General features: G+C 42.9%; 2 protein-coding genes and 1 non-coding gene across 8 annotated transcripts in view; all 3 read left to right on the top strand.

Annotated features, from left to right (window-relative positions):
• LOC107966461 (inositol hexakisphosphate and diphosphoinositol-pentakisphosphate kinase 1) overlaps positions 1-27,727 on the top strand; it is a 71,006-nt gene that overhangs the window by 35,002 nt on the left and 8,277 nt on the right. Inside the window, exons 27-37 of one of the 4 annotated variants that reach the window (XR_010151654.1) lie at positions 6,494-6,667; positions 8,924-9,097; positions 9,273-9,341; positions 15,887-16,059; positions 16,590-16,745; positions 17,362-17,486; positions 20,172-20,350; positions 20,565-20,664; positions 20,980-21,036; positions 23,474-23,685; positions 24,039-24,204. The exons of 1 other annotated variant lie outside the window; for it this stretch is intronic. Coding sequence is in view for 1 of the 3 variants with exons in the window: in XM_063794889.1 (XP_063650959.1) it covers positions 6,494-6,540 (47 nt within the window). In the remaining 2 variants the exon portion in view is untranslated. Of the gene's footprint in view, positions 1-6,493; positions 6,668-8,923; positions 9,098-9,272; positions 9,342-15,886; positions 16,060-16,589; positions 16,746-17,361; positions 17,487-20,171; positions 20,351-20,564; positions 20,665-20,979; positions 21,037-23,473; positions 23,686-24,038; positions 24,205-27,727 lie in introns of those variants that run through there. 2 more of the 4 variants (XR_008539563.2, XM_063794889.1) reach the window with 2 other exon arrangements.
• CATSPER2 (cation channel sperm associated 2) lies at positions 7,440-26,579 on the top strand. Of its 3 annotated transcripts, none has more exons than XM_054667496.2 (13): positions 7,440-7,758; positions 8,324-8,470; positions 8,924-9,097; positions 9,273-9,341; positions 15,887-16,059; positions 16,590-16,745; positions 17,362-17,486; positions 20,172-20,350; positions 20,565-20,664; positions 20,980-21,036; positions 23,474-23,685; positions 24,039-24,203; positions 25,664-26,579. In XM_054667496.2, exons 2-13 carry the CDS (start codon positions 8,326-8,328, stop codon positions 25,693-25,695), a joined length of 1,587 nt encoding a protein of 528 aa, XP_054523471.1. In that variant the 5' UTR covers positions 7,440-7,758; positions 8,324-8,325; the 3' UTR covers positions 25,696-26,579. The 3 variants fall into 3 exon arrangements, 2 of the variants coding, with proteins under 2 accessions (XP_054523471.1, XP_024209369.1); XM_024353601.3 differs by having other exon boundaries at positions 7,482-7,758; positions 8,321-8,470; XR_010151655.1 differs by lacking the exon at positions 23,474-23,685 and having other exon boundaries at positions 7,482-7,758; positions 8,321-8,470; positions 25,664-25,834.
• Positions 18,654-18,758, top strand: LOC112207608 (U6 spliceosomal RNA). Its single transcript, XR_002942033.1, has one exon. It is a non-coding gene; the product is annotated as a U6 spliceosomal RNA (small nuclear RNA).

Raw genomic sequence — 27,727 nt, 5'->3', positions numbered from 1 at the left:
AAAATTAAGTACTGTAATTATATATATTGAGCTATCCCAAGGATAAAGGAATCACTGTTTACTATGATAATGATCTGGAGGTTTAAAAAACAAAAAACAAAAACACAAAACAAAGAAAACCACTCAAATTGACTGGGCCAGAAATCTTATTTGCTCTTCCTTCTCCCCAACAGATTATTTCGAGTTAGTTCTATCTAAGGAATTTACACCCTTGTTCATTTAAGTCACCCTAAAGTGGAGTGTTTACTCAATATTGGTTACTTTCTCACTGGAGTATTGATATTTTATTTAATTTATTTATTTATTTATTTATTTATTTATTTTTTTGCAATCTATCACATTATCTTTAATTAACTAACAGTACCTCAGGGTAAATCCAAAAGCTGTTTTTTTTTTTTTTTTTTATACTTTAAGTTTTAGGGTACATGTGCACAATGTGCAGGTTAGTTACATATGTATACATGTGCCATGCTGGTGCGCTGCACCCACTAACTCATCATCTAGCATTAGGTATATCTCCCAATGCTATCCCTCCCCCCTCCCCCCACCCCACAACAGTCCCGAGTGTGATGTTCCCCTTCCTGTGTCCATGTGTTCTCATTGTTCAATTCCCACCTATGAGTGAGAATATGCGGTGTTTGGTTTTTTGTTCTTGCTATAGTTTACTGAGAATGATGATTTCCAATTTCATCCATGTCCCTACAAAGGACATGAACTCATAATTTTTTATGGCTGCATAGTATTCCATGGTGTATATGTGCCACATTTTCTTAATCCAGTCTATCATTGTTGGACATTTGGGTTGGTTCCAAGTCTTTGCTATTGTGAATAGTCCCGCAATAAACATACGTGTGCATGTGTCTTTATAGCAGCATGATTTATAGTCCTCCGGGTATATACCCAGTAATGGGATGGCTGGGTCAAATGGTATTTCTAGTTCTAGATCCCTGAGGAATCACCACACCGACTTCAACAATGGTTAAACTAGTTTACAGTCCCACCAACAGTGTAAAAGTGTTCCTATTTCTCCACATCCTCTCCAGCACCTGTTGTTTCCTGACTTTTTTTATGATTGCCATTCTAACTGGTGTGAGATGGTATCTCATTGTGGTTTTGATTTGCATTTCTCTGATGGCCAGTGATGGTGAGCATTTTTTCATGTGTTTTTTGGCTGCATAAATGTCTTCTTTTGAGAAGTGTCTGTTCATGTCCTTTGCCCACTTTTTGATGGGGTTGTTTGTTTTTTTCTTGTAAATTTGTTTGAGTTCTTTGTAGATTCTGGATATTAGCCCTTTGTCAGATAAGTAGGTTGTAAAAATTTTCTCCCATTTTGTAGGTTGCCTGTTCACTCTGATGGTAGTTTCTTTTGCTGTGCAGAAGCTCTTTAGTTTAATTAGATCCCATTTGTCAATTTTGGCTTTTGTTGCCATTGCTTTTGGTGTTTTAGACATGAAGTCCTTGCCCTTGCCTATGTCCTGAATGATAATGCCTAGGTTTTCTTTTAGGGTTTTTATGGTTTTAGGTCTAACATTTAAGTCTTTAATCTATCTTGAATTGATTTTTGTATAAGGTGTAAGGAAGGGATCCAGTTTCAACTTTCTACATATGGCTAGCCAGTTTTCCCAGCACCATTTATTAAATAGGGAATCCTTTCCCTATTGCTTGTTTTTCTCAGGTTTGTCAAAGATCAGATAGTTGTAGATATGCGGCGTTATTTCTGAGGGCTCTGTTCTGTTCCATTGATCTATATCTCTGTTTTGGTACCACTACCATGCTGTTTTGGTTACTGTAGCTTTGTTGTATAGTTTGAAGTCAGGTAGTGTGATGCCTCCAGCTTTGTTCTTTTGGCTCAGGATTGACTTGGCAATGCGGGCTCTTTTTTGGTTCCATATGAACTTTAAAGTAGTTTTTTCCAATTCTGTGAAGAAAGTCATTGGTAGCTTGATGGGGATGGCATTGAATCTGTAAATTACCTTGGACAGTATGGCCATTTTCATGATACTGATTCTTCCTACCCATGAGCATGGAATGTTCTTCCATTTCTTTGTATCCTCTTTTATTTCCTTGAGCAGTAGTTTGTAGTTCTCCTTGAAGAGGTCCTTCACATCCCTTGTAAGTTGGATTCCTAGGTATTTTATTCTCTTTGAAGCAATTGTGAATGGGAGTTCACTCACGATTTGGCTCTCTGTTTGTCTGTTGTTGGTGTGTAAGAATGCTTGTGATTTTTGTACATTGATTTTGTATCCTGAGACTTTGCTGAAGTTGCTTATCAGCTTAAGGAGATTTTGGGCTGAGACAATGGGGTTTTGTAGATATACAGTCATGTCGTCTGCAAACAGGGATAATTTGACTTCCTCTTTTCCTAATTGAATACCCTTTATTTCCTTCTCCTGCCTAATTGTCCTGGCCAGAATTTCCAACACTATGTTGAATAGGAGTGGTGAGAGAGGGCATCCCTGTCTTGTGCCAGTTTTCAAAGGGAATGCTTCCAGTTTTTGCCCATTCAGTATGATATTGGCTGTGGGTTTGTCATAGATAGCTCCTATGATTTTGAGATACGTCCCATCAATACTTAATTTATTGAGAGTTTTTAGCATGAAGGGTTGTTGAATTTTGTCAAAGGCCTTTTCTGCATCTATTGAGATAATCATGTGGTTTTTGTCTTTGGTTCTGTTTATATGCTGGATTACATTTATTGATTTGCGTATATTGAACCAGCCTTGCATCCCAGGGATGAAGCCCACTTGATCATGGTGGATAAGCTTTTTGATGTGCTGCTGGATTCGGTTTGCCAGTATTTTATTCAGGATTTTTGCATCAATGTTCATCAAGGATATTGGTCTAAAATTCTCTTTTTTGGTTGTGTCTCTGCCCGGCTTTGGTATCAGGATGATGCTGGCCTCATAAAATGAGTTAGGGAGGATTCCCTCTTTTTCTATTGATTGGAATAGTTTCAGAAGTAATGGTACCAGTTCCTCCTTGTACCTCTGGTAGAATTCGGCTGTGAATCCATCTGGTCCTGGACTCTTTTTGGTTGGTAAGCTATTGATTATTGCCACAATTTCAGCTCCTGTTATTGGTCTATTCAGAGATTCAACTTCTTCCTGGTTTAGTCTTGGGAGAGTGTATGTGTCGAGGAATTTATCCATTTCTTCTAGATTTTCTGGTTTATTTGCGTAGACGGGTTTGTAGTATTCTCTGATGGTAGTTTGTATTTCTGTGGGATCAGTGGTGATATCCCCTTTATCATTTTTTATTGCATCTATTTGATTCCTCTCTCTTTTTTCTTTATTAGTCTTGCTAGCAGTCTATCAATTTTGTTGATCCTTTCAAAAAACCAGCTCCTGGATTCGTTAATTTTTTGAAGGGTTTTTTGTGTCTCTATTTCCTTCAGTTCTGCTCTGATTTTAGTTATTTCTTGCCTTCTGCTAGCTTTTGAATGTGTTTGCTTTTGCTTTTCTAGTTCTTTTAATTGTGATGTTAGGGTGTCAATTTTGGATCTTTCCTGCTTTCTCTTGTGGGCATTTAGTGCTATAAATTTCCCTCTACACACTGCTTTGAATGTGTCCCAGAGATTCTGGTATGTTGTGTCTTTGTTCTCGTTGGTTTCAAAGAACATCTTTATTTCTGCCTTCATTTCGTTATGTACCCAGCAGTCATTCAGGAGCAGGTTGTTCAGTTTCCATGTAGTTGAGTGGTTTTGAGTGAGATTCTTAATCCTGAGTTCTAGTTTGATTGCACTGTGGTCTGAGAGATAGTTTGTTATAATTTCTGTTCTTTTACATTTGCTGAGGAGCGCTTTACTTCCAAGTATGTGGTCAATTTTGGAATAGGTGTGGTGTGGTGCTGAAAAAAATGTATATTCTGTTGATTTGGGGTGGAGAGTTCTGTAGATGTCTATTAGGTCTGCTTGGTGCAGAGCTGAGTTCAATTCCTGGGTATTCTTGTTGACTTTCTGTCTCGTTGATCTGTCTAATGTTGACAGTGGGGTGTTAAATTCTCCCATTATTAATGTGTGGGAGTCTAAGTCTCTTTGTAGATCACTCAGGACTTGCTTTATGAATCTGGGTGCTCCTGTATTGGGTGCATATATATTTAGGATAGTTAGCTCTTCTTGTTGAATTCATCAACAAGGCCTTAATTACTTAATTGATCATTAAGTAATGGCCTTCTTTGTCTCTTTTGATCTTTGTTGGTTTAAAGTCTGTTTTATCAGAGACTAGGATTGCAACCCCTGCCTTTTTTTGTTTTCCATTTGCTTGGTAGATCTTCCTCCATCCTTTTATTTTGAGCCTATGTGTGTCTCTGCCCGTGAGATGGGTTTCCTGAATACAGCACACTGATGGGTCTTGACTCTTTATCCAATTTGCCAGTCTGTGTCTTTTAATTGGAGCATTTAGTCCATTTACATTTAAAGTTAATATTGTTATGTGTGAATTTGATCCTGTCATTATGATGTTAGCTGGTTATTTTGCTCATTAGTTGACGCAGTTTCTTCCTAGTCTCGATGGTCTTTACATTTTGGCATGATTTTGCAGCGGCTGGTACCGTTTGTTCCTGTCCATGTTTAGTGCTTCCTTCAGGAGCTCTTTTAGGGCAGGCCTGGTGGTGACAAAATCTCTCAGCATTTGCTTGTCTGTAACGTATTTTATTTCTCCTTCACTTATGAAGCTTAGTTTGGCTGGATATGAAATTCTGGGTTGAAAATTCTTTTCTTTAAGAATGTTGAATATTGGCCCCCACTCTCTTCTGGCTTGTAGAGTTTATGCCGAGAGATCCGCTGTTAGCCTGATGGGCTTCCCTTTGAGGGTAACCCACCCTTTCTCTCTGGCTGCCCTTAACATTTTTTCCTTCATTTCAACTTTGGTGAATCTGACAATTATGTGTCTTGGTGTTGCTCTTCTCGAGGAGTATCTTTGTGGCGTTCTCTGTATTTCCTGAATCTGAATGTTGGCCTGCCTTGCTAGATTGGGGAAGTTCTCCTGGATAATATCCTGCAGAGTGTTTTCCAACTTGGTTCCATTCTCCCCATCATTTTCAGGTACACCAGTCAGACGTAGATTTGGTCTTTTCACATAGTCCCATATTTCTTGGAGGCTTTGCTCGTTTCTTTTTATTCTTTTTTCTCTAAACTTCCCTTCTCGCTTCATTTCATTCATTTCATTTTCCATCGCTGATACCCTTTCTTCCAGTTGATCGCATTGGCTGCTGAGGCTTCTGCATTCTTCACGTAGTTCTCTAGCCTTGGTTTTCAGCTCCATCAGCTCCTTTAAGCACTTCTCTGTATTGGTTATTCTAGTTATACATTCTTCTAAATTTTTTTCAAAGTTTTCAACTTCTTTGCCTTTGGTTTGAATGTCCTCCCGTAGCTCAGAGTAATTTGATCGTCTGAAGCCTTCTTCTCTCAGCTTGTCAAAGTCATTCTCCGTCCAGCTTTGTTCCGTTGCTGGTGAGGAACTGCGTTCCTTTGGAGGAGGAGAGGCTCTCTGCTTTTTAGAGTTTCCAGTTTTTCTGCTCTGTTTTTTCCCCATCTTTGTGGTTCTATCTACTTTTGGTTTTCGATGATGGTGATGTACAGATGGGTTTTTGGTGTGGATCTCCTTTCTGTTTGTTAGTTTTCCTTCTAACAGACAGGACCCTCAGCTGCAGGTCTGTTGGAGTACCTGGCCGTGTGAGGTGTCAGTCTGCCCCTGCTGGGGGGTGCCTCCCAGTTAGGCTGCTCGGGGGTCGGGGGTCAGGGACCCACTTGAGGAGGCAGTCTGCCCGTTCTCAGATCTCCAGCTGCATGCTAGGAGAACCACTGCTCTCTTCAAAGCTGTCAGACAGGGACATTTAAGTCTGCAGAGGTTATTGCTGTCTTTTTGTTTGTCTGTGCCCTGCCCCCAGAGGTGGAGCCTACAGAGGCAGGCAGGCCTCCTTGAGCTGTGGTGGGCTCCACCCAGTTCGAGCTTCCCGGCTGCTTTGTTTACCTAAGCAAGCCTGGGCAATGGCAGGCACCCCTCCCCCAGCCTCGCTGCCGCCTTGCAGTTTGATCTCAGACTGCTGTGCTAGCAATCAGCGAGACTCCGTAGGTGTACGACCCTCCGAGCCAGGTGCGGGATATAATCTCCTGGTGCGCTATTTTTTAAGCCCGTCGGAAAAGCGAAGTATTCGGGTGGGAGTGACCCGATTTTCCAGGTGCCGTCTGTCACCACTTTCTTGACTATGAAAGGAAACTCCCTGACCCCTTGCGCTTCCTGAGTGAGGCAATGCCTCGCCCCGCTTCGGCTCGTGCACAGTGCGCACACCCACTGACCTGCGCCCACTGTCTGGCACTCGCTAGTGAGATGAACCGGGTACCTCAGATGGAAATGCAGAAATCACCCGTCTTCTGCGTTGCTCACGCTGGGAGCTGTAGACCGGAGCTGTTCCTATTCGGAGTATTGACATTTTAAAGAAATCCTAATTAAAACGGACAATATGGACAGATTATGATGGAATTATTCTTGTTCAGGTACTCTTTTCGTTTGGACAGAGGTATCTGCCGGTACTGAGATGTAAGTGATCAGCTGAAGGGAGAAACTGTACACCATGTGACGGACAAATTGCCTGCCTCAAGAAAGCACTTAGGACCATTCTGCAGCCACTCAGTGACCTTGGCTAGAAACCAATGGCTGTGCGGCATGAGGTAAGATGAAAGGAAATACCCTAGGGATCCAGGACTTCTGCATTTGGTGAAACGTCCGCTTCCACTACAAGGCTTTGGGATGTCTAGTCTGTAGACTGGAGTAACATTAATACTGACTCACGCAGAACAATATAGCTACATATTGAACTGGGGGAAGGGGTGGCAAAACCCTCTGCAAATAGGAAGTGCCACAAGAGCACCAAGATAAGGATGAGGCCCTGCGTGAGCGCAGCCTTCGGGTTTTTCTTGGGCCGATCAGCACCGACTCCACCGCTCTCGGTGAGGCGCCTCCAGCTCCCGGGAATGAGAAATGTGCCCGCCACAGCAGGGGCCCACAGGAATGAAGGGCGCCGGCGCTGCGTAGGCCCAACAGTTCCCCGCGCCCTCGCCCCCGGCCCAGCCCGGCCCTTCTTGCCCCGCCTTGGCAGAGTGGCGTCATCAGGGGGCGAAGAACTCGACGAGCATGAGGCCCGCAGAGCCCGTGTAGGAAATGCGACTCTCGAAGTTGTCGTCCGTGAGTTCGGAGGCAGCGGCGAGGCGGGCCGCGGCAAGAAGCAGCGCCACACCCGGGAATAGCGCTAGGCGGCGGAGGCGCATGGCGGCGAGGTGGGGTGGGGGCGGCCGGAAGGGTCGCGGCTCGGCTGGGACTGCGGAGGTCGGGCGCGCGACCACAAACCGGCTGCCTGCGCTCGCGCGTCGAGCCCAGGGGACCTGCAGCCGGAGGTCCCAACCCCCAAGCCCGGCTCGGGCCGCTGTGTGGCAGCCGCTGATTGGCTGCGCGGCGCCTTCGTCGGGCGGGCGGGACCAGCTGGTTACCGCTGAGTGCCCGGAGCGCGGGGCGGGGCGGGGCCTAGGCGGCGAGTGGCTGGGCGAGCGTTGCTTCGCCTGGTCCTGGGCTGGGGGTAGGGGCTAGGGCCGGGTCCCGGCATGAGCCGAAACCTGGGGTTCGAGTGGGGCGGGGAATGGGGCACAGTGAGGCTGGGAGCCGGCCCTGAGCTTGTCTTGCGTAGGGGTAGCCAGGCTCGGGGCGCCTGAGCTGGAGGCGGAAGTGTGAAATAAGGACTGAGTGGGCAAAGAGAACCTGGGCTGAGGTGAGGCCCAGAAGCGAGAATGGAGGAGAGAAGGAGCTAGCCCCCAAAGGAGTGTTGGAGTGGACACACTGGGGACGGGACCCATTTTCAAAATATCAGGCTTTGGCATTTTGTCCAATTTCTCTTCACTTGGTTTCTCTTGCGTGGGCAGGCCAAGACCTCCCCCAACTCCACCTCATTGCCCGATTCTCTCAGGCACAGGTGGGACCCAGATTCTTTGTCCAGCCCCGGGCCCCTGCCCTTGTGGCTGCTCCTTTTTCTTGCGGTGTTTTTGTTTGTTTTGTTTTGTTTTTAATGAGTTTTAATTAGAAATGCCATCACAAAGTGAAGATGCCTGGCCGCTTGGTCGACTGTGCAATGTCTTTACCACTTAGCCCCTTTTGTTTCAAAACACCCTGAGTCCTAGTACAATGTTTGTTCTTCCCAACTGCTCCTAGTTCGTAGATGTGGGTACATTAAGGAATCTTAAGGGCAAAGAGGGTGGGGAGGAGGGGACAGAAAACCTGTAATCCTTGGTGCAGCTCCAAGAATGAAATGACACTTGATGCTTACATTTTCTTAGCAGACATGGCCGCTTACCAACAAGAAGGGCAGATGCAGCTTCCCCGAGCTGATGCCATTCGTTCACGTCTCATCGATACTTTCTCTCTCATTGAGCATTTGCAAGGCTTGAGCCAAGCTGTGCCGCGGCACACTATCAGGGAGTTACTTGGTCAGCAGCGTATTTCTTCACTAATTTAAATTTAAGACTCCTATCCACATCCTCTACATTTAAGAGTGGAAAATTCTGGGGAGGTCGGTTTAGTTGCTGGTTTACCAAACTTGATAAATCAAGGGCTTGTAAATAAAACTAAGGAGATAGAATCCACGTCTTTCACTTTTAGGCCTAGGATAGCCACTAGCCATGGATGATTGGGAAGAGTTTCTGTCAAAGACTCTTAAAACTTTGAGAGTGAACCTGCTGCTTTTGTGGGCATGGACAGTGTTGGTCATAAGCAACACATTTGCTCTCACTCCAAACAGAATTCTTAGTTGCTGTGAGAAGAGAAGGACCAGCAGTAAGGCATTAGGGGAACCCATTATCTGACCAGTATCCCTGCCCCCAACCCTACCTGGTCTATTTTGTTTGTATTTATCCACTATCCCTTTTCAATTTTTGTTGTAGATCCTTCCCGCCAGAAGAAACTTGTACTGGGAGATCAACACCAGCTAGTGCGTTTCTCTATAAAGCCTCAACGTATAGGACAGATTTCACATGCCCAGAGGCTGTTGAGCAGGTTTCATGTGCGCTGCAGTCAGAGGCCACCTCTTTCTTTGTGGGCCGGATGGGTCCTTGAGTGTATCCTTTCATGTCACTCATTTTTATCCTGGCTGTTGATCATCTGCCTAATGACTTATTTTTTGCTCCCCAAACTCCATTGTCTCATTTTCACTGCTTATGTTATTGCTCTTATTATTTCAGCTACATAAATCAGAAAGAACTCCACTCTGTACGTTTCCTTAAGAGACAACAGGTCCTCTCTTCAAAAACTTCATCATCTTCCTGGTCTTTTTGAATACGATCGTATTGATGGTTGAAATAGGTGAGAACTGACCTTGTATGAAAGAAGAAGTGAGGCCGGGCGCGCCGGCTCACACGTGTAATCCTAGCACTTTGGGAGGCCGGGGCGTGTGGATTGCCGGAGCTCAGGAGTTGGAGACCAGCCTGGGCAACATGGTGAAACCCCGTCTCTACTAAAAAATACAAAAACTTAGCCGGGCGTGGTAGCACGCGCTTGTAGTCCCAGCTACTTGGGAGGCTGAGGCAGGAGAATCGCTTAAACCCAGGAGGCGTAGGTTTCAGTGAGCCGAGATTGTGCCACTGCATTTCAGCCTGGGCGACAGAGTACAACTCTGTCTCAAAAAAAAAAAAAAGAAAGAAAGAAAGTGGATAGGAGTAATTTTTTTTTCGAAATTGATCATTTTACATTTTTGAATGTCATTTGAATTGTGATAAGGACAATTATATTATGCCTCCTGGAGTAGGATTTATGCAACTGCTAAAATCTAGAAATATTGGCTGGGAATGGTAGCTCATGCCTGTAATCACAGCACTTTGGGAGGCCGAGGTGGTTGGATCACTTGAGGTCAGGAGTTCAAGACCAGCCTAGCCAACACGTTGAAACCCCATCTGTACTAAAAATAGGAAAAATTAGCTGGGCGTGGTGGCGGGCACCTGTAATCCCAGCTACTCAGTAGGCTGAGGCAGGAGGACGCTTGATCGTGGGAAGCCGAGGTTGCAGTGAGCTGAAATCACGCCACTGCACCCCATCTCAAAAAAAAAAAAAAGAAATATTAATATTTGGAGGGCTCTCAAGAGTATACTAGATACAGAGCATCTAGACTCATAAAACTAGGTGTAATATGTAGCAATATAACAAATCCACAAGGAATTGTACTTGGGAAGACCAGTTTTATTTCTGTTGTCAGTTTAGCCTGACATTTGTTTGAATTCACCTTTTCTGTTAAAGATATTGGTGCCTATCAGTGAACGATCTAACATTTACATTTTTACAAGTATATTTAGAAAGATTAAGTATAAATAAGAAAGCTCACAAAGTATGGAAAGGTAGGTACAGCTAAGGTATTAGCTGAGCCAAAAAAATTACTTAAAAAGGAAATGATTCTGAAACCAATAATAAATTATATGAAATACATTCAAAACATAAGGATGTCTGCAAAATCAGTGAGCTCATTTGTTGATAATCTCAAACTGCTCAGAAATGATGAAAGGACAGTAGAACTTGTTTCATTCTCACTGTTGTGGGGAAGTCTCCCACTTTATTTTTTAGAGACAGCGTCTCACTTTGTTGCTTAGGCTGGAGTGCAGTGGTGTGATCACGGCTTGTTGCAGCCTCGACCTCCAGGGCTCGATTGATCCTCCCACCTCGGCCTCCTGAGTAGCTTGGACTACAGGTGCATGCCACTACACCAGGCTAATTATGTTGATTTTATTTTTGTAGAGACAGGGTCTCACTATGTTGCCCAGGCTGGTCTTGAACTCCTGGGCTCAAAAGATCCTCATGCCTTAGCCTCCCAAAGTGCTGGGATTACAGGCGTGAGTTACCACGTCCAGCCTAGGAGGAATTTTTAAGAGAAGGGCATAGTTATGAAGCTCTTGGCTGTTTATTTCACACAGATATTTTCCTCAACAGAAATGTCCAGTGCCTGTAGCCAGTTCAGGACTCTGCCTCTAGCTCCAAGTCCCCTACAAGCTTATCTCTGGGGCCCAGGCATGGTGGTTCATGCCTGTAATCCCAGCACTTTGGGAGGCTGAGGCGGGAGGATCGCTTGAGCTCAGGAGTTTGAGACCAGCCTGGCCAATGTGGAGAAACCTCATCTCTACAAAAAATACAAAAGTTAGCTAGGTGTGGTGGCACATGCCTGTAGTCCCAGCTACTCAGCAGGCTGAGGTGGGAGGATCGCTTGAGCCTGGGAGGCGGAGGTTGTAGTGAGCCATCATGCAACTGAACTCCAGCCTAGGTGACAAAGTGAGACCCTGTCTCAAAAAAATAAAATAGTCCTTTACTGCAGTCAGGTCAAAGATATTTAAATATACAACAATAATTGATGTCACGGACCCACTACAGTATACTATATACTTTGAGGTGTTTTATTTCCTCCTCGTAATGGTGAAGATTTTGAACTAAGTTACTTATAATTCCCTTTTATTGTATGATTGCTGCCATGTATTTGCCTTGCATGGCTAGAATTATAGTCCTAAGCCTTGGAATGAAGTAAATAATAGTAACTATACAGGATTCCCTAGATTAGTGGTCCCCAGCCTTTTTGGCATCAGGGACTGGTTTCTTGGAAGACGGTTTTTCCATGGGTGGGGTAGGAGGGAGGTTTCAGGATGAAGCTGTTCCACCTCAGATCATCAGGCATTAGATTCTCCTAAGGGTCACGTACACGCAGTTCACAATAGGGCTCGCCCTCCTATGAGAATCTAATGCCGCAGCTGATCTGACAGGAGGTGGAGCTCAGGTGGTAATGCTCACTAACCCACCACTCACTTCCTGCTGCATGGCCGGGTTCCTAACAGACCATGGACTGGTACCAGTCCGTAGCCTGGGGCTTGGGACCCCTGCCCTAGATCTAATAGACAAATCAAAATAGAATAGTACTAACTATTCTATTTGGTAAAACAGTTAACTGAATATGAAACATGGTCACTGTGCCAGAGGATAAGTAGATTGCCAGACTAGAAATTACCTGGCAAGCTCATGGAAATTTTATTTTATTAATCTTATTCTTGTGGTAGAAAAGGAGGAGGGATTTTACAAAGGGAAATTATTTGTGATTAACAGATTTCTTTGAACAGACTAATTCATATGATAAACATTAAGACTTTTTTTAGGCTTAAAAAATTTTTTTTCTAATCACAAAGTGATGTAAACTGTTAGGGCTTTAAAAAATCTGCTTCCACAACTGGATATTGGTAATTCTCTTTTGCATTTTAAACATCAATTGGCTCATTTTAAAAATCTCATATTTTGTTTCTAAATAATGAGAAAGAAAAAAGATTTGACTCATTTGCAAGCATTTGTCAGAAAATAACACAATGCAAGTGTAGATAATCCTTAAAATTAAAAACTGAGTATATTGGGAGGCTGAGGTGGCAGGATCACTTGAGGCCAGGAGATTGAGGCAGCAGTCAGCTATGATCTCACCAATGCACTGCAGCCTGGGTGACAGAGCAAGACCCTGTCTCAAAAATAAAATAAAATAAAACCTAAGTATAATATCATTACAATTTTTTTCCCAAAGGTGGGCATATTCCTGAAGATTACAATTTTTTACATTGACTTTTAAAGTACTAGAGAGGGTTTGATGTGCTATATAAAGTTCTTGGTCAAATGAATGGAATTTATAGAATCAGATGAACATCATCTTGAGATTATACTTGCAGAATTATCATTCTTAATGCTCTTCATGAAATTGTATTTCTGGCTGGGCATGTGGCTCACGCCTGTAATCCCAGCAATTTGGGAGGCCTAGTCCTGCGGATCACTTGAGGTCAGGAGTTCAAGACCAACCTGGCCAACATGGTGAAACCCCGTCTCTACTAAAAATACAAGAATCAGTGGGTATGGTGATGTGCACCTATGGTCCCAGTTTCTCTGGAGGCTGAGGCAGGAGAATCGCTTGAACCTGGGAGGCGGAGTTTGTAGTGAGCCGAGATGGCAGCTGGGCGACAGAGTGAGTGGGAATCCATCTCAAAAAAAAAAGAAAGAAATTATGTTTCAACATCAGTATTCCTTGTTTCATGATGGATATAACTAGCCAAAACATTACTAAAAATATTAAAACTGTGTAAATGTCAACATCTACATATCAGTTTGTTGCAGTGTACTATTCTCCTCACCTATAATATTGGACTCCTTGAAACCAATGTGAATTTACCTGGTATTCTGTGAGGTGACCTACTGTTGTTTTTCTAGAATAGGGAGTAGCAATAGATGACTGTTCATGGTGAACTCTACCCTGTAAAACAGAATTATATATTTGCCTGACTTGCTTGATCAAATGGCTACTGTCTGTCACCCTGAGAAGAATATTGAAGCATAGATATTCACTGCTACTTCACTTCACTGGCTAAGATTCCTGGGTAGACTTCACTGGGCTCCTGGTCTCTATTTCCATTAAGACTCCTTTGCCTTGCTATAGCAGCCTGAAAAATTCCAAGAATTTTAAAAAGTTATTTTTCATTTTCAGAGAGGACACATTACTTGATGTAGAGTGGAGGCAGTCACTTTTGCACATTCTGTGCTGCTGAGGCAATTTCTGCTATTCGTTCCTCTGAACTTCCTTGGGTTTGTTTAGCTTCTATAAAATTATTCATTTTTCCAGAGAGTAAAAGTGCTACTGCTTCTATAATTTGGACTTCCCTACTTAAATTATTTTAAACTGCTCAAAACTATATTCTGCTTTACAAGAGCCTTATTTTACTTCATTGCTCTGTTTGGGTTCCTGTTTTGCAAGGGCAAAAACTGAATAAAAATTATAGCATTCTATTTTCCAGCCACAAATGTGGTCCTCAGCTCTTTCTAATTATATAATCCCATGCTCCTGAGAGCTAGAATTTATTGTTAAGTGAAAAAAGTTTGTATTTTATTGAATCTAAGCTGTCATCAATGGTGAAATTCACTATTTACCACTAAGAAATAAAAATCATGCTCAATTAAACTGGGACACATCGCGGATTGTAAAATGCATCCTCACTTTGGGAGGCCAAGGTGGACAGATCACGAGGTCCAGAGATGCAGACCATCCTGGCCAACATGGTGAAACCCCGTCTCTACCAAAAATACAAAAATTAGCTGGGCATGGTGGCGCATGTCTGTAGTCCCAGCTACTTGGGAGGCTGAGGCAGGAGAATCGCTTGAACCCAGGAGGCGGAGGTTGCAGTCAGCTGAGATTGCACCACTGCACTCCAGCTTGGCAACAGAGCGAGACTCTGTCTCAAAGAAAAAAAAAAAAAAAGCATCCTAATTTCATGGATGTTAAAATGTGAAAAATTGTCCGTCTTAGAGAAACTTACGTGAAAGAAAAACTTACAGAAGTACAGAGCCTAAATAAGCATAGGAGTGCTGGGTGCAGTGGCTCATGCCTATAACCCCAGCACTTTGGGAGACCAAGGCGGGCGGATCGCTTTAGCCCAGCAGTTTGAGGCCAACCTGGGCAGCATAGGGAGACCCCATCTCTACAAGTAATTTAAAGAAAAAATTAGCTGGGCATGGTGACATGTGCCTGTGGTCCCAGTTACCCAGAGGCTCTTGAGCCCGGAAGATCCAGGCTTCCGTGAACCGTGATTATGCAACTGCACTCCTCCAGCCTGGGTGACAGAGTGAGATTCTCTCTCAAAACAAGCATAGAAATAAGTATAGCGTAACCCCATTGGTTTTTAGAAGGGGCCAACCTCTGTAAAATTCTAGGGATGATTGAAGTATGGTTCTGTTCTTTTTGTCTGGATTCAGTTCAGCATCAGGATGACTTTAAAGCCAGAGCACCACAATGTTGATTTCTATTTAGCTCTTAAGCCTATTATAATCTGAGTGTTTTTTTTTTTCCAAGGGTATGCCATACATCCATTCATTGTATAAAAGAGATGAAGAAGGTTGAAAGAGAAAGGCAATGAATTAAGGAATAGCAATTAGTAAATAATAGGTTTCGGCCAGGTGTGGTGGCTCACGCCTATAATCCCGCACTTTGGGAAGCTGAGGCGGGCGGATCACCTGAGGTCAGGAGTTCGAGACCAGCCTCAACATGGAGAAACCCCATCTCTACTGAAAATACAAAATTAGCCGGGTGTGGTGGTGCATGCCTGTAATCCCAGCTACTCGGAAGGCTGAGGCAGGAGAATTGCTTGAACCCCGGAGGTGGAGGTTGCAGTGAGACAAGATCGCACCATTGCACTCCAGCCTGGGCAACAAGAGCGAAACTCCATCTCAAAAAAAAAAAAAAAACAAAAAACAAAACAAAACAAAAGTAAATAATAGGTTTCTAGAGAGGAAGTTCACATTCAGTTTGCTTTGCAAAGCAAAATTTTAGGCAGGGAAGAAAGGAAAAGTTTTAAAAGAAAGCTAACAGAACCAAGTGATTTATTGTTATAATTCGATATACCCTAATGATTGTGGCTTTTTTCTACATTCGTTATAAAGTAGTTCAGATATCATGGCCCTGTATTTTCATTCTGTTCTCAAGACCCATTGCTTTCTTGTGAACTTTGGGACTGAGGTAACAGTACAGTAGATGGGGGTGGGGGGTTGGAGGTAGGGGTAATTAAAGAGAGTAGTCTCTTAGTAGCTGTGTGAGCCCCAGAGTGGATCGCAAGTGACTTGTAGCTGGGCAGACATAACTATATGAACAGATTGGTTGTGGCTATGTTTTATGGTCAATTCTGTCCTTCCCTGTATTTCACAGGTTGAAGCAACAGTGTTAAGAAGAGAAACTCTTAACTCTTAACACAGTGTTAAGAAAAATGGAACAGTAGTGGGCAAAACTGTGGTTTATAAGTGTGTTCATTCTCCATCATTCGGTTTCCAGCTTCCTTAACTTTTATTCCTCCTTTGCTGTATCCTCACAGAATTGCTGGAATCCACAAATACCAAACTATGGCCATTGAAGCTGACCTTGGAGGTGGCAGCTTGGTTTATCTTGCTTATTTTCATCCTGGAGATCCTTCTTAAGTGGCTATCCAACTTTTCTGTTTTCTGGAAGAGTGCCTGGAATGTCTTTGACTTTGTTGTTACCATGTTGGTAAGGATAGAGATCCTGAGGGTTCGTTTAGTGGGATGAAGAATGTGCCTAGGTGAATCGAAAGAACAAGAAAAGTTAACATGATAATAGGAAGAAACAAAAATTTACTTAACTTCTTTCTTTTGATATTTTTTTCCTAAAACTAAACATCAATCATTGCAGGAGTTGTTGGTATTAGGAGCAAAGTAGACTAACTACAACATCAATGCCAACAAGAGCATCTGCCTGTTACTGAGCACTTATTAAGTGCCAAGCACTATTTTAAGTGTTTTCCTTACATTATCTCATTTATGCTCCACAACAACCCAATTAAATAACCATGAATTTTATCCCCCTTTTTATATCTGAACAAGTTGAAGTATAGTGTTTAAGCAGCTTAATATAGAAAGGCTGAATAGTAAGCACTTCTCAGAGAATGCTATTCAAGGGATAACGCCCAGGGAACAATGAAGAGGATAAGATGAAGAAGGTGCAATTCTACCTGGGTGCCTTGGGGTGTATTTTACTTATAATCTGTGTGTTTTCCACAGTCCCTGCTTCCCGAGGTTGTGGTATTGGTAGGGGTAACAGGCCAATCGGTGTGGCTTCAGCTTCTGAGGATCTGCCGGGTGCTGAGGTCTCTCAAACTCCTTGCACAATTCCGTCAAATTCGAATTATTATTTTGGTCCTGGTCAGGGCCCTCAAGGTGATTTGACTGTTGCAAGCTAAAGCAGGGGGCAAGGTAGATAAATGTGAGGGCTTAACATAGAATATGAAACAAATTGGCCGGGTGCGGTGGCTCACGCCTGTAATCCCAGCACTTTGGGAGGCTGAAGGGGATGGGTCATGAGGTCAGGAGTTCGAGACCAGCCTGACCAACATGGTGAAACCCTGTCTCTACTAAAAATACCAAAAAAAAAAAAAAAAAAAATTGCCAGGCTTGGTGGTGTGTGCCTGTAATCCCAGTTACTCAGGAGGCTGAGGCAGAAGAATCACTTGAACCCGGGAGGCGGAAGTTGCAGTGAGCCGAGACTGCGCCACTGCACTCCAGCCTAGGCGACAGAGTGAAACTCCGTCTAAAAATATATATATATATATATATATATGAAACAAATCTGGGTGGGTCAAAGAAGGCAATGAAACGTCCTGTGAAATGTTATTGGATGAGAAGGGGCTGGGGACAGGTGCCATGGTTCAAAGATGACTGGGTTCAGCAGTGCAAGAGAGGTTTTGGTGGGGGATTGCCAGGTGAGCTTGACTGGGCTGTTGGTGGAGATCAGCCTAGTTTGGCCCACGTCTGACATGAGAGTTATGGCCTCTAGAGCATGACCTTCCTCTTGATGTTGCTGCTCATCTTCTTCTACATTTTTGCTGTGACTGGTGTCTACGTCTTCTCAGAGTACACCCGTTCACCTCGTCAGGACCTGGAGTATCATGTGTTCTTCTCGTAAGCAGAGCTGGGGACAGCTGGGTGAGGGGAGAAAATTTGGCTAAGGAAGCTTGTCCAAAGTATAGTAATATAAAAAGTGCAGTCTATTCCAAGAAACTGAAATAGAACACAATAGGGACAGGGAAAGAGAAAGCAAAAGAATAGTGAATGGTATTAGCTCTGATCTTGAGGTTAGGGCAGCTAGTTCCATGTTTATTCTGGGTTTTGCAAATTCAAACCACACTGTCATCAGGCATCTTTAAATAGCAGTACACTCCAGTGGTTCAGCTTGGTTTCTGTGACTCAGTTACCTCTTTTGAAAAATGGGGGCAGGTCGCGGTGGCTCACCCCTGAAATCCCAGCACTTTGGGAGGCCAAGGCGGGTGGATCATGAGGTAAAGAGATCGAGACCATCCTAGCCAACATGGTGAAACCCTGCATCAACCAAAAATACAAAAATTAGCCAGCCGTGGTGGCAGGCGCCTGTAGTCCCAGCTACTCGGGAGGCTGAGGCAGGAGAATTGCTTGAATCTGGGAGGCAGAGATTGCAGTGAGCCAATATAGTGCCACTGTACTCCAGCCTGGCAACAGAGCAAGACTCCATCTCAAAAAAAAAAAAAAAAGAAAAGAAAAGAAAGAAAGAAAAAGAAAAGAAAAATGGGAATAGGCTGGGCACAGTGGCTCATGCCTATAATCCCAGCAGTTTCAGAAACCAAGACAGGTGGATCACCTGAGTCAGGAGTTCGAGACCAGCCTGGCCAACATGGTGAAACCCTGTCTCTACTAAAAATACAAAAATTAGCCAGGTGTGATGGTGGGCGCCTGTAATCCCAGCTACTCCAGAGGCTGAGACAGGAGAATCACTTGAACTTGGGAGGCAGAGATTGCAGTGAGCTGAGATTGAGCCACTGCACTCCAGCCTGGGCAACAAAGAGTGAAACTCCATCTCCATCTCAAAAAGAAAAGAAAAGAAAAGAAAAAAAAGAATAATAGCAGTGCTACTTCATAAGAGTGTGGGGTTAAATGTGGTAATGCATTTAAGCACTTAGCACAGTATGTAACACATTACAAGTGATCAATGAATGTTACTATGATTCTCAAATATGATCACTGGTTTTATCCCAATCTCTACATATTACACATGCACACGCCTATTCCTGATCTCTGTCTAGAAAACGCTAATCAGTGCTCACTTCGGCAGCACATGTACTAAAATTGGAACGATATAGAGAAGATTAGCATGGCCCTTGTGCAAGGATGAAACAAATTTATGAAGTGTTACATATTTTTTAAATATTAAACCACTAATCAGTGTTTTCTAGAAGAAAATCAACTTGAATTTCGAGTGGATAATCCTGTTTTTGAATTAGAATTCAATCTTGTCAGTGCCTCTCAGCACTCTGTTAAACTCTAACAGATAGTTTTGTAAGAGTATTGAGTTAGGAAAGTCCCAGATTTTATCCTATACAAGCTCTGATGTTTTCAATAAATTGTATATGGGGGACTAAAAAGAAAGGTAGGAAAATTTAGATACCTCTCTGGAAACTTTTTACTTTTTTAGTAATTTTTAAATATTAATTTTATAATTTGTATATATTCATTATTTAGGATCACATATGTTTATGTAACATACCCATTTGCTTGGGTATCATTTCATACCAGCAAACTAATAGGAATAATTTTGTGAATGATCTTCTATTTTGCTAAATTTGCTAATTTTGCTAAATTTTGCTAAATTTGCGAGTGATCTTCTATTAAGTGGAGTCCATAGAGCAGTAGAGAATAAAATTAGAAAAAATGGCCAGCCATGGTGGCTCACACCTATAATCCCAGCACTTTAGGAGGCTGAGGCAGGCAGACACTTGAGGTCAGGAGTTCAAGACCAGCCTGGCCAACATGGTGAAACCTTGTCTCTACTAAAAATATGAAAATTAACTGGGCATGGTGGCGCATGCCTGTAATCCCAACTACTCGGGAGGCTGAGGTGAGAGAAGTGCCTGAGCCTGGAGTGCAGAGGTTGAAGTGAGCTGAGATCACGCAACTCCAGCCTGGATGATAGAGTGAGACTCTGTCTCAAAAAAAAAGAAAAAAAAAATAGAAAAACTATCTAGTTGGTGATTCATTCATCTTTAAAAAATTCAGTCAATACCTGTTTATTATTTATTATACCCAAGGACTAATGGAATAGTGAGAGTTAGTCATAGATTATTCATGATAAAGGAGAATTTAGGCTGGGTGCGGTGGCTCACACCTATAATCCTAGCACTTTGGGAGGCTGAGACTGGCAGATCACCTTAGGTCAGGAGTTCGAGACCAGCCTGGCCAACATGACAAAACCCCATCTCTACTAAAAATACACAAATTAGCTGGGCGTGGTGGTGCATGCCTATAATCCCAGCTACTCGGGAGGCTGAGGCAGGAGAATCTCTTGAACCCAGGAGGTGGAGGTTGCAGTGAGCCTAGATCACGCCACTGCACTCCAGCCTGGGCAACAGAGTGAGACTGCATCTAATAAAAACAACAACAACAACAAAAAACTTCAAACTATAGAATGATTAGCTAAAAACTGAGTATGGTAGAAAAGGAGCCAAAATCAGAACAAACTACAAAGAAATGCTTTATGTTTCTTTAAAAGTAAGAATGGTACCATTTTTGAAAGGTTTAGGTCTCTGCTTCTGTCTATTCACATGCCTTTTTCTTTAGGGACCTCCCGAATTCCCTGGTAACAGTGTTCATTCTCTTCACCTTGGATCATTGGTATGCACTGCTTCAGGACGTCTGGAAGGTGCCTGAAGTCAGTCGCATCTTCAGCAGCATCTATTTCATCCTTTGGTTGTTGCTTGGCTCCATTATCTTTCGAAGTATCATAGTAGCCATGATGGGTAAGCATAGAGGAGGTGAAACTTGTTTGGGAAGGGTGGTTGGGAAAAAATTAGTCTGAAAGCTGGGATTGGTGGCTTATGGGTATAAAGAACCTAGTGTAGCAGGAAGGCCTGGGTTCTGGATTGGATATTTCACTTGGATTCTCCCCACCCAAGCCCTCTTCCCAAGTCTAGTCATTACCATCTCCCAGCTCCTAATGGCCCTTTGGGGCAGTTACTAACTTTCAGAATATCAGGAAAGAGCTGCATGAGGAGATGGCGCGTCGGGAGGTTCAGCTCAAAGCTGACATGTTCAAGCGGCAGATCATCCAGAGGTCTGCTTCTCCCTTTTCAACCCCAACTTTCCTTCTCAAGGGTTTCCTGAGCTCATTTCTTGTTCCTACTTCTTGACCCCACTTTTCCCTTTGTGACAGTAGATTTGCCCCCAAGGATAAGAATTCTCCAGCTCTAGAATATTGCCTGATTCTTCATCCACTGTGGGGTGTCCTCCATTTTTTTCACCCCTTGACTATAATTTGTTCTCCCCAATTAGTTTTCTTCACTTTCTGATATGAACTCTTTTTTTCTTACCACACTTTTGCTTGAATATAACTGTCTTTGCTCTTTTTTTTTTTTTTTTTGCTCTGCAGGAGAAAAAACATGTCGCATGAAGCACTGACGTCAAGCCATAGCAAAATAGAGGACAGGTTAGGAGTATGTGTGTGAACTGGGATAGAAACACATGAAGGAGGAGAGGGTGGAAAACTAAAGATGAAGATTGGCTTTGAGAGATCATTCATTCATTTAATAACTGCATATTGTAGTAGGTTGACTAGTGGCACCCGAAATAATATGTTCATGTCCTTACTCTCTGGAACCTGTGAATGTGACCTTATTTGGGGAAAAAAAGATCCTAAGTTAAGGATCTTGAGATGAGATCATCCTAGATTATCCAGGTAGGTCCTAAATCCAATGGCAAGGGTACTTATAAAAGATGAAAGAGGAGAAGACACAGAGAATAAGAGAAGGCAATGTGAAGATGGAGATAGAGGTTGGGGCTAATGCCACCGCAAGCCAAGGGAAGCTGAGGAATGCCAGGCAGCTGCCAGAAGGTAGAAGATGCAAGGAACTTCTCCCCTAAAGCCTCCAGAGGGAATATGGCCCTGCCAACACCTTCATTTCAGACTCTAGCCTCTAGAATTGTGACGGAATATATTTCTGTCATTTTAAGCTACCAAGTTTATAGTAATTTGTTATGGCAGCCACAGGACACTAATACAAATACCTTCCATGAAACAGATATGATTCTAGACCCCAAGTGTTTAGCAGTGGACAAAAAAAGCAGAAGCGGAAGTAAACTCATTCACTCATTAACAAATAATTACTGGCTAGATGAGGTGGATTATACTTGTAATCCCAACACTTTGAGAGGTGAAGGCAAGAGGATTGCTTGAAGTTCAAGCCAGAAGTTCAAGACTGCATTGAGACATGATTGCACCACTATACTCCAGCCTGGGCAACAGAGCAAGATCCCATCTCAAAAATTTAGCAGGGTGGGTGCGGTGACTCATGCCTGTAATACCAGCATTTTGGAAAACAGGTGGGCAGATGACTTGAGCTCAGGAGTTCGAGACTAAACTAGGCAATATGGTAAAATCCTGTCTCTATGAACAAAAATTAGCTGGATGTGGTGGTGTGTTCCTGTGGTCCCAGCTACTTAGGAGGCTGAGGTGGGAGGACTGCTTGAGCTGAGAGGTTGAGGCTGTGGTGAGCCGTGATTGTGCCACTGCTCTGCAGCCTGGGTGACAGAGCAAGACCCTGTCTCAAAAAAAAAAAACAAAAAACAATAAAGAACAAATAATTATTGAATACTTAGTAGGTGCTTGGGATGTTATCAGTGAACAAAATAGACAATAATGCCTGCTTCATGGAGCTTACATATTAGTAGTGGTAAAGAGATAATAAGCAGTGAATATATTAAGTAAATTAATCTGTTAAAATATGATAAGCATTATGGGAAAATTAAAAGTAGAACAGGTTAAGGGAGATTGGGAGTAGAAGGTGGGATTGCAGATGGGTTGTAGGTTTTTTTTTTTTTTTTTTTTTTTTTTTTTTTTTTTTGAGGCAGAGTCTCGCTCTGTCACCAGGCTGGAGTGCAGTGGCACGATATCGGCTCACTGCAACCTCCGCCTCCTAGGTTCAAGCGATTCTCCTGCCTCAGCCTCCCAAGTAGCTGGGACTACAGGTGCCTGCCACCATGCCTGGCTAATTTATTTATTTATTTTTTTGTATTTTAGTAGAGACGAGGTTTCACCATGTTGCCCAGGCTGGTCTCAAACTCCTGAGCTCAGGCACTCCACCCGCCTCAGCCTCCAACAGTGTTAGGATTACAGGCGTGAGCCATCGTGCCCAGCTGCAGATGGGTTGTAGTTTTAAACAGGGTAGTCACGGTGACCTCATTGAAAAGGTAATGTGAGCAAAGACTTGAGGTAAGGGGATTACCATGTGGATATCTGTAAGAAGAGTGTTAATAGGCAGATGAAACAGTGCAAAGCTCCGAAGCTGGAAGCATGCTTGGTTTGTTTGAGAAACAGCAGAGGCCGTTGTGACTGGAGTAGAGTGAGCAGGGGGAAGAGTGCTGGGAAATGAAGTCAGAGAGAGAATGGTGACCTGATCCTGTAGGGTTATGGGTGCCATTGTAGGGACTTTGAAATGGCAAGCAGAACAGAGGGGTGACATGAAGTGACTTACGTTTAAGAAGGATTACTCTGGTTGCTGTGTTGATAGAAGAACAAGGGAAGGAGCAGAGAGATCAGTTGGGAGGCTATGCTGCTGCCCAGGCAAGAAATGATGACAGCTTAGGCCAGAGTGGTGGCAGTGAGTTAGTGAGAAAAGATATATTTCGAAGGTAGAGTCAGCAGGATTTCTTGATGGACTGGATATGGGAGGGGAGAGAAGAGTTAAGGATGACACATGAATGATTGAGGTTGGAAGTGCCTGAGTTTAGAGTTTGGGAGTAGTTTGGCCCTCATTGTCTTATGCCCCAGCTTTAGGGGGTGGCCAGGGGCAGAACTAGAATAATGAGTGGACTAGTCATATCTTGTAAATGTTTGTGAAGCCATACATTTCTCCTTTCTGTTCAAGAGGAGCTAGTCAACAAAGGGAAAGTTTGGACTTATCAGAAGTGTCTGAAGTAGAGTCTAATTATGGTGCCACTGAAGAGGATTTAATAACATCTGCATCAAAAACAGAAGAGACCTTGTCAAAAAAGAGAGAGTACCAGTCTTCCTCCTGTGTCTCCTCCACATCCTCTTCCTATTCTTCCTCTTCTGAATCCAGATTTTCTGAATCTATTGGTGAGCCGAAGAACTATAATAATGAGTTTTTTCCATTTGAATTCAGACTCCTCTTTAAGACATCTTAGTCTTAACAGGAGCTCTCCTACTATATCTCCTTTCCAATTTTCTGGTCTTAATTACTTTCTTTTTGCTTCTTAATTTCCCCTGTACTTCTTCTTCACTTCGGGTAAGTGTGGCTGTGGCCCTCTTTGCTCGTTGTAAAAAGTGGTTTCTTACTGATGCACCCTTTCCCTCCTTGCTTCCTGTTACCTCTTTCCACCCCACCTTTCCACCCACACCATAGGATTTACCAGCTTTTACCCAACTTTTACAAATCTAGACGTGCTTTTCTGAAGCATTCCTCCCTGCAGGTCGTTTGGACTGGGAGACTCTTGTGCACGAAAATCTGCCCGGGCTAATGGAAATGGATCAGGATGACCGTGTTTGGCCCAGAGACTCACTCTTCCGATATTTTGAGTTGCTAGAAAAGCTTCAGTATAACCTAGAGGAACGTAAGAAGTTACAAGAGTTTGCAGGTATGGAGTTAGGGCAGTCATTGGGACCATGGGAATATATATATAGCGTTTATAGCTGTGGAGAAGGAGGAGGGTGTCCACTATTCTGGCATCTCAGCTTCTCAATTTCTGCCTACACCTAAAATAGGCAAATTCTTGGTTTGGTATGTCATATTCTGGGAATGTGTCTCACTTTTCCCTAACTGAGAGAGGATCTAGAAACTCTGCTTCTGTACCAGGGGACGCCCAAATCCTATGAGGTATGAGAGCTTATTTCCCAAGAAGAGAAAGTCTAATCCCAGTTGTTGGGAATTAGGACAAGGTAGGCTCTTGCTTGATTTGGGCAGCCCACCAGTTTCTGCACGTTTATTCTCTCTGAAGATTGCATTTCAGATTTGAGCAGCAGGGCCTAAGCCTCAAGCTGGAGAGCTATGGGGGATCAGACAATGAGCAGGATGCCCACACGTGCTCACTGTCCTAACTCCCTAAAGAGGTTTATGAATTCTAAACTTCTGTTTGTATCTGCCCCTTCTAGTGTCAGCCTCTATAAAGATAAATATGTGATTTAAATAGTAGAGTTTGATGTAAACTGAGAACTATCTATTCAAAGTTATTTTTCCTAAATTTCATTACTCTATGACTAATTTGGCTTAATACAATTTCCCTCTAAAAGGAAAAAAAAAGGCCGGGCACGGTGGCTCATGCCTGTAATCCCAGCACTTTGGGAGGCCGAGGCGGGCAGATCACGAGGTCAGGAGATTAGGATCATCCTGGCCAACATGGTGAGACCCTGTCTCTACTAAAATACAAAAAATCAGCTGGGCGTTGTGGCACATGCCTGTAGTCCCAGCTACTCGGGAGGCTGAGGCATGAGAATTGCTTGAACCGGGAAGGCGGAGGTTGCAGTGAGCGGAGATCACGCCACTGAACTCCAGCCTGGCAAAAGAATGAGGCTCCGTCTGAAGATAAACCAAAAACAGAAGATTTAGGGGTGGATTTTAATTATTTAATATGTGTTATCTGGGTTTTTCCCCTCATACCTAGTTGAAATCAACTCAGTTTGAAAATAAGAAATTAGAGAGGAGGACTGTGTGTTTGTGTGTGGTGGGCACAGGTGGGCAACAAGAGGAATTTATAACATTGGAACATGGAATTTAGGGCAAGATGTGAAAGACAGGCTTTGCTTACTTCACAATGTTGCCTAAATTTAATCCTGTTCCTTCTAGTCATTCTTAGCCCTGACTTCCCACTTATTCTCTAGGGAGGACAGGGTGAAAAGGAGGAAAATGCAGCAAGGTAGTTTCTTTAATCCTAATAAAACTTGTCTATGGCAAAGAGTACACAGAATCATATGGCTTAATTTAAAGATTAGTAAAGACTTGTGAGGGAACCTAGAACCCAGAAAAGCAAGGTCTTCACCAAACATTTATATATGTAGAATATTCTTAGCTCTCCAGCCTCACAATCTGTTTCCTTTGCAGTGCAGGCACTGATGAACTTGGAAGACAAGTAAAGCAATGGATGGCTTCAATATCCTTGGGCCCAGCAAAAGATAATGAAGGGAATTGTTGGAAATAGAGAATTGAAAATATAAACATTCAGATAGAACAATGTCTGTTCATTAAAATTAAAAAGTATAAGTGTCTAGGCCAGGCGTGGTGAAACCCTGTCTCTACTAAAAATACAAAAAAATTAGCTGGATGTGGTGGCAGATGCCTGTAATCCTAGCTACTCGGGAGCCTGAGGCAGGAGAATCACTTGAACCTGGGAGGCAGAGGTTGCAGTGAGCCAAGATTGCACCACTGCACTCCAGCCTGGGCAACAGAGTGAGACTCTGTATAAGTGTCTTATAAATACTCCTGATAGCTGCTCAGTAGTGTGACTCTGAGATAAGGGATATTGAAAGGCATAAGGTCAAGTAAAAGAGTTAGTTCAAGCTGAGTGTGGTGATGTGTGCCTCTAGTCCCAGCTATGGGCTGAGGTAGGATTGTTTGAGGCAGGGAGTTCGAGGCTGCAGCAAGCTAGGATCATATCACTGCATTCCAGCCTGGGCAACATAGCAAGACCCTATCTCTAAAAAAGAACAAAACAAGTTAGCTCAGATGCCAGTGGAGTCTGTGCTCCTTAGCTTTCTACCCTTTCCACAGTTCCTGAATCTGACTCATTTCTTGACTTTATCGTTATAGCTTCCACCCTTCCTGCAACCTCTACTGCCTGATTAGAGTCCTAATTTTACCCTCTCCCTCCCTGATGCATAGGTAAAGGCCTCTCTGTGGAGTAAGGAGATCTTCAGAGCTGTTAGTGTAACTAATTGAGAAGTATTGTTTCCATTGCGTGTTCTACTCATGTTGCTTCTCTTGTGAACCATTAACTTTAATTGGATATTATTTTTACCTGTTTCTGGACCAAAAGTCTCTTTATTTCATTTTGCCATTGCTCAGGGCAGTGTTCAAATCAGTAAGTGTTGTACAGGTTTTTAGTGTTAGAAGGGATTTCAGAGTTAATCTATCTCCCATCAAAGCGGGAACACCTTTTAGAACATCACTGAAAGGATTATCCAGGTAATGCTTAATGTTTCTAGTTATTTGGGATTTATTATCTAGAAGGGATCCCATTCCATCGTTAGAAGACTTAAGTCTTTAGACATGTTTATTATTAAAAATTATATCACTTATTGAGTGTTTAACATGTATGAGGATATTTATATATTTAGTATATATATACTGTATATAGAGTATGCATATTTCATAAAATAATCATATGTGGAAGATAGCTTCACATTTTTAGAGATCAGAAAACTAAGGCCTAAAGAAATTAAGTAAGTTAAGTAGCTTGCCCAAGAGCATATACCAAGTAAGAGGTAGAGCTAAGGTTCTAACTCAGGTTAAAAATTCTGAGTTGAGAAAAAAATCAGTTGAAACCATTTAAACAATAAAATAGCTTACTGGAGACTGGAAAGTTCAAAGGTAGTATAGCTTCAGGATTGATTTAATGTAAAAATTCACTGTTGTTAGATCTGTGGTTTTGTTTCTCTGGAATTTTCCTGTCTGCACTCTCCTCCATGTGTTCTTGTTATTCTCAGACTGGCTTCACTTGGGTAGCCAGATAATTTTCTGAAGCGCCTAGGCTTGCATACCTATTTCCCCATATGCAGGGGAAGAGAGCCAGTGACTTCTTTCTCAGTCAATGAGCAAAATTTTTGAGCTTTGGGTCACAATAATGGTTATTCTTGGAGTGAAGATACTGATGGGGAGGAAGCATGAAGCATCTGGAGTGCTATAGATATGTTCCATATCTTGATCTGCATGGTGGTTACACTGGTATATATAGATGTAAAAATTCAACAAAATGTACACTTAAAATTTGGGCATTAACTGTATGTAAGTCAACCTCCACTCCTCTAAAGATATCCTGACCACCACTCTGATTGGACCAAGAAGTTAGGTCATATGCTTACGTCTGAACAAATTGTTGAGGTAAGGTGGTGGATGTGATGAAATCACTAATTAAGGCTTTCTCCTGAACTGGAGGTAAGGTCAGTAACA

Source organism: Pan troglodytes, chromosome 16 (genome assembly GCF_028858775.2).
Source record: "Pan troglodytes isolate AG18354 chromosome 16, NHGRI_mPanTro3-v2.0_pri, whole genome shotgun sequence".
In the NCBI taxonomy this organism is placed as follows: domain Eukaryota; kingdom Metazoa; phylum Chordata; class Mammalia; order Primates; family Hominidae; genus Pan; species Pan troglodytes.
The sequence above is the reverse complement of the archived record's forward strand: the minus strand, read 5'-3'. Positions and strand labels throughout refer to the sequence as shown.

Bases quoted from the DNA above. Each gene is read 5' to 3' on its own strand.
- CATSPER2 (XM_054667496.2), top strand. From the start codon at position 8,326: ATGGCCGCTTACCAACAAGAAGGGCAGATGCAGCTTCCCCGAGCTGAT. The intron at 16,746-17,361 runs GTGATTTGACTG...TATGGCCTCTAG, and splicing joins TCCTGGTCAGGGCCCTCAAG to AGCATGACCTTCCTCTTGAT. The intron at 20,665-20,979 runs GTCTGCTTCTCC...TTTGCTCTGCAG, and splicing joins AAGCGGCAGATCATCCAGAG to GAGAAAAAACATGTCGCATG.